The sequence below is a fragment of the Semicossyphus pulcher genome, unplaced genomic scaffold (assembly GCF_022749685.1).
Source record: "Semicossyphus pulcher isolate SPU_LCO1_2020_fin unplaced genomic scaffold, fSemPul1.0.p SCAF_9, whole genome shotgun sequence".
Classification (NCBI taxonomy): Eukaryota; Metazoa; Chordata; class Actinopteri; order Labriformes; family Labridae; genus Semicossyphus; species Semicossyphus pulcher.
In genome coordinates, this window is record NW_027211770.1 from 8901601 (window position 1) to 8907840 (window position 6240).

Consider the following 6240-nt stretch of genomic DNA (forward strand, 5'->3'; position numbering starts at 1 on the left):
CGAGTGGCAAAAGTGACATCATTTCTCAAAGGAAGAATGACATCGTAGATATCTGAAATGACAATTGTGGATAGTAAGACTGTCATTGTGGACATCTGAAATGCTGATTTTGACTATTACTATCTGTAATTAAAATCCAGTCTACCTGTTAAATGTTAAAACGGCCACTTAGACTTTTTAAAGATTTGAGATAGTCAGCTGAATACAGTTTCTACAAGTAAGAATGTCATTGTGGATAACTAGTGAAAACACAGTTTTGACTTGGAGAAATGCTTTTATTGATATCTAAAATATATTTCCTGATAGGAGCGAGTTTGGATTAAATGTCAAAACAGCTTGCCATATGTACTCAGGGTAATGTTGAGCTCTGCTAGGTGCTGATTAAATGTCAGTCTAGTGGCACTTTTATTGTACTAAAGAGAAGATAAAGTCACAGGGATGAAGTCTTTATGTAATTTACTGCAATTTAGACTTTGAGCCCCGTCTAATTTAAAAAGTCAGCACACCGAGGATCGCAGCCTGTCACACAGCTGTCACTGACCCAGCCACCGACACTACTATTAAATAATCTACCTGTCTCTGCTTTTCTCTGGCTCATCTTAGAGTCAGTGTCCTAAAAGCTGAACTTCAGAGTGAAGAGAGGAAGACATTTTATAACATGAGCAGTGTGAATTTATTATAGAAAATGAGTGTAAACTACCTAGATAGATCGGTAGGCAGGTAGGTACTTTATTGATCCCGAGGGAAAAATAGGCAGCTCTGTGAGGACGTGTGGGTATCCACAAGGCAAGAAGAACCTCAACAAACAAACCCATAAGAACATGTTGTCCTTCCAGCTTCATTACCTGGCCCGTCCTAATATTATTATCCATCCATCCTTTATATATTCCGCTTTTGTCAGGGTCGCTGGAGCCAATCCCACCTGTCAGTGGATGTGAGGCACAGTACACCCTGGACTGATCGCCAGTCAATCACAGGGCTGACACATGGAGACAGACAACCTTTCCCACTCACACCTACAGGCAATTTAGAGTTACCAATTAACCTAACGAGCGTGTCTTTGGACGGTGGGAGGAAGTCTGAAGGAACCCACGCATGCACGGGGAGAACATGCAAACACGACACAAAAAGGCCCGCTTCGATTTTAAGGAACTACTTTCTTACTGAAATAGCTGTAGGCTGCTTGTTTTCCATAATGCTATTCTCATGTTAATATAGATTGTAAAGTAACCTTCTTATCTTACGCAAAGACCTGTATGGCTCACAGACCACCGTCTATTTAATATTTTCAAAATAAAGGTCTGGCTCGCAGACGCTGAAAACAGCTGATCACAATCACATGCACTCATTAAAGGGGTTATTACATAGTCAATTATTTAACTTCTATTTGCACCCAGAGACTGTCAACAACATCGATCAGACATCTGATACACTCTACGGTGGGTGATAATGGACTCCAACACTCTTATCTTCACTATACAGATGAGCGCGCGCTCTAATCGAAGCAGACAAGCAATGAAATCACTGAAATGCAAATTACACGATGATAAATATGAGAACAACAACAATAGAAGAGTTTAATTTGGGTTTGGGGCTTGAAAACAATTTGAGCCGTTTGGGTGCGCACTGTCCTTCCTCCTTGGATCGTTAAAGATGTGTCAGGGAGTGTTTGATTTTTGCATGAAGCAGAGATGCCATTACCTGACTCACTAATCAGTGAGTCACCAGCATCAATCAACAACCCTCAGTCCCCCACTCATTCGTGTTATGGTCAGTTTGTACATTTGGGCGCTAAAACTCTAACTTAATGAACCCTCAATAAGAGAACACGGGGAGTCATCTGGCTAATACGTTACTCATCATCACACAACCTTTCATGGACAAACATGGGGAACATGCACTCAGTGTTATGCTGCATTATTACGGCCTGTGGAGGACTGTTACAGTTCAGCCGTGTTGTTTTTCTCTCTGTAATTTGTGCTTCATTGGTATGCTAGTGGTGGATTGTAGCTCCGCTGGGCTTAGAAATGGGATCAACAGGTGATGGATGATAGAAATGGTTTAAGAAGACTCATGGGCCGGCCAATGAGGGACAGGAAACAGCAGCTTTCTTATCCGTAGTGCTCTTTGCTGTAAAGTAACGGCCTCAGAGGGTCTTCTGAGTAGAACAACATATAAATATTGATTTTAATGGTCTTAACAAGCACTCGAGTCACATTTATAATTAGCTTTAAAAAGTGGTATAATTCCTGCTGCTGTTGCCAAGGATATATCTCCATATTTACATCCACAGCTTAAACAAATCAGCTGAATTGATTTGCTTATTCTGCCGAGATCCCTGTGGAAATGTCACCGATCCATAAAGCACATTAAACGTGCAGAGTGACTCTGTAATGAGCCTCACTGTTTGCTGCCCTGATCACACGCCAGCTTTTCCTCCAGGGACTGGCAGCTCACGCTGGCTGCTAACAAACTCCCAGGAGAAACTGAAAACTACAACAGACAGTTGTAGATTTTGGCAGTTTAAACCACAGCACAAAGTTTTCAAGCCAATAGGGCAATAAAAAAAGTTGCAACCTGCTGACTGTTTGCAGAAACTCTGCCGAAGAGAAAGTATTTAGAAACCATGGCATCCAGCTAGGAAGCTTCTCTGTTATTACATCTCATCACGTTTTCTAAACCTCGGGGAGAGAATACGAAACTTTTACTGCATCAATCATCGTCTAAAGTTCTACGTTTGTCTAATGCAGTGCAAAATAGCAAACAAATTTGTTGGATGGATGGTATACGCTCAAATCTTCTACCCAAAGACACTATGCCTTATTGCCTATTCCCCATGGATCTGACTCAGGAGACAGAGACAAATGGGTCGAAGCAAGGAAGAGATTGCACCAATTTTACAGATTGTTTCATTTTAGCTCTCCAGCTGATTTGCAAAGTGCCGTTATAACTTCAAGACATTTACACATAAAGGTTTTAATCTTCTTCCTCTAAGACCAAAACCTGACATGACATCTTTTTCTGTTTATTTGGGCAGTTAAACCTTTGAGAAATGAAGGGCCCTATTATTACAATCTACAGCACATGGGCGTAAGTGCATAGTGCAGGTGCATTTCAAAGCTACCTTAGATGAAGCAGGCGTTGAGGTTGCAGCAAGCATGTCCCCTTCTTCTGGCATCATCAGGGCAGCTGCATGATGCCAGAAGTAGTGTTTTGTTTTGGCGTATCATTTTGTCTCCCAGCCCATCGTCGTATCAAAGTCCTATCAGCAAATGCAACTGAGGAGGATGTTAAAAGTGCGACTGTGCATCTTTGTATGGGCAACAAGCAGAGTGGAACTGTGTTACAAACCTGAACAAACCTTTGCATGTGCATGTTATTATCTGAATAATGCTTTACTGTTTAAATTGACGTTGGAGCAGAATTATTTATTATTCTCTCCTGCCTCAAGATATCAATGCGCCAACAATGCAACCGACCACACCTGATTTTAAGACAAATACACCCAATGTTCACAGATATGGGCAAGTGCATTTATTACTTACACCAGGGGTTCTCAAACTTTTTGGAGCCAAGGACCCCTTACAGGGGAGAACATTTTCCAAGGACCCCCTCACAACTGTAACACCGATTAAGCATATGCTTACTAACATTTGCACTCTTGATGCCATTGGAACACTTTGTATTGTAAAACGTATCAACCTAAATACTTCAGACGTGTTTCATAGTGACAAACAGAAACACATTTCAATTTGAATCGTGTTAATATCACTTATATACTGAAGGCTCATGTTATTCAAACTGCCTGTGGACTCAGCCTGACATTTATACTTTTCAAGTCATTGAAAAAGTTTTCAGAAAATTAACAGCAGCAAGACAGCGACAGGAACGGTTCGTTGCTACCTGAGTGAGTTGAATGATTCATGACAGACTGACGTGATGCATCACAATCATATCAGTTTCTATTGGTCCAAAGCTAACGTGGGCGGGAGCAATGGACAGAATATGCTTATTTCATTCGCGCAAACGGTCCTCATCTGTAGACATGCAGTTTTTAATGATACAGCACAATTTTACAATTTATTATAATTATTTTTTTTTACATTCATATGCCTTCAGGATAGATTTGGGTTCGGTGTCTTGCCCAAGGTCACTTCGACATGTGACTGTAGCAGTCAGGGATCGAACCCCCAACCTTCCAACATATAGACGACCACTGAGCCACAGCTGCCCCTCGAAAGTCTCTGATTCAGGGTGCTGGTTTAGCTGAGCGGTGTGCACCCCACGTACAGAGGCTCAGTCCTAAAAGCAGCGACTCTTCCCGTGCTTCCGACTCTACACACAAAAAATCACTAATGACCAATTTGTCATCGGCCTTCGTGCAGCTGCTAACCCTGCAAGAATAGTTTTGCATAAAAATCAGGACTTTTAATGGAACTTCAAATGACTTTTTCAAGGTCAAATAAAGGAAAAGACAGACCTTTTGAGACACCCCGAGTGTGACAACTTCCATGCTGGAAGTTCTTTTTGCTTTCTCTGTGTCAGAGCAGCTGTAATGCCCGAATTGATAAAGTATTATTAAAGTATTTCTGATTCTGATTCTGGTTTTTGCAGCAGTTTGGTCAGGAAGCTGCATACATCTAGGAAGTGGGATTATAGACGCGCTACTGAAACCACCCAGTAGCAGGACAGTGGTACTAAAGACGGCTTCAAGTGCTTTTGAGAACAATCTTTTGTGTCTTGTCGTACTGGAAAGGCTTTGTTGAACAACATAAGAAGAGTGCTCATTCTATAGTGAAGTAACTGATGACATTTGGGCCAGTCTTACATTAAATATGACATTAAATGAACATCTAGATTTGTTTTCATTTGTTGACATTCCCTCAATAACAGTTTCTAATGCCGACAGTGCCTTCAAAATGTATGATTTATTTCTGAAAACTGAAGGATCAAGCTGAAGAAGAAATTTGACCAAGTAATTAAATATTCTTATGCTGCTTATTTGAGGAGTAATTCCATCTAATATTGTAACCTGCACCTCTTCATGGCATACAGTACAGAACCATCATTGCTCTGCACCCAGAGACAGCGTCCGTGTTGCTCTGAGGCCTCGAATCAGATAAGTGTCACCGTGCATTGGGTTGAAAATCCATACTTATAGGAGTTATTTTAGTGACACTGGGCCCTTTGTTCCTCTGTAATAACTATGCAGCTCTGACAACAGGCCTCTGTTTCAGCCAATATTAGCATGCAGATTCTCTGGTGTAGCGCTACACCATTTCTACCAGTACAGTGTGTATATTGTTTTGGAGGCAGGAATGCACTGGATGTCCTCTGCTGTGGGAGCTGGCTAACTTAATGGATAGCTGTCAAAGTGGACGTTAGAGCAGCAGCTGTATTTCCATCTCATTGGAATGAATACGCTGTAACTTGTTTTCACATAGTTGAACCGGGAAATAAACCAGGGTGGTGAAGGGTCATGGGGTCTAATGCAACACACAGGGTTGATGCAAAAAGGGTGCAGCCTTAAAAGGTCAGGCAAATATCTATTTCATTTTGTGCAAGCGCTCTAATGCGTTTAAATTAAGTGGGGAATTGTGAGCACACCTGCTACAACATTGTTTTGTCTCTAAAGTCTGCACCATAGAAACAGAAGGTGAGCTCAGAGACTAATCACTACTTAGGTAGTAACACTTCACACTCCTGATGTCTTTTATTTCAAATTTCCACTGCTCCCTGACGAGCAGGTAGATTGATTGTAATTAAAAAGTGAAATGTTAGCTCTGCTGGTGTCCGCTGCAGCAGGAAGGGCACGGCCTGGTCAAAAGAGCCCTTTGTGCTGCAGCGGTTTGTTGTGTGCCATGCAGGCCCGAGCCCATAGATGACCCTTGTTGTTTCTTGCGCAGGCCTGGGTGAGGCAGATGCGAACCAGAACAATGGCTGCGTCTCGGAGAAGCCGGCGGTGACTGACTCCACGGGCGCTGAGGGCCCCCGCCAGCTCTGGACCGACGCCAGCACAGCTGACCCTGACGCCGCCACACCACGCCCCCACCTGGTCCGCCTCTTCTCCCGAGATGCCCCGGGCCGAGAGGACAACACCTTCAAAGACCGACCCTCCGAATCGGACGAGTTGCAGACCATCCACGAGCACAGCGGAGCGGCTTCAGAGTGCGGGTCGGAGAGCCCCGAACAGGACCTAGAATAGGCTAGCTTTTTTTTTCCTCCCTCCTTTTCTTTTCT

General features: G+C 42.9%; 1 protein-coding gene across 1 annotated transcript in view; it reads left to right on the forward strand.

Annotated features, from left to right (window-relative positions):
• The window catches only part of LOC138583589 (myelin basic protein-like), a 52578-nt gene extending 46370 nt beyond the window's left edge, over nucleotides 1-6208 (forward strand). The window contains exon 4 of the mRNA XM_069655478.1: nucleotides 5907-6208. Within this exon, the coding sequence (XP_069511579.1) occupies nucleotides 5907-6205 (299 nt within the window). The 3' untranslated portion in view covers nucleotides 6206-6208. The remainder of the gene's footprint in view (nucleotides 1-5906) is intronic.
• Nucleotides 6209-6240: the final 32 nt, after the last annotated feature.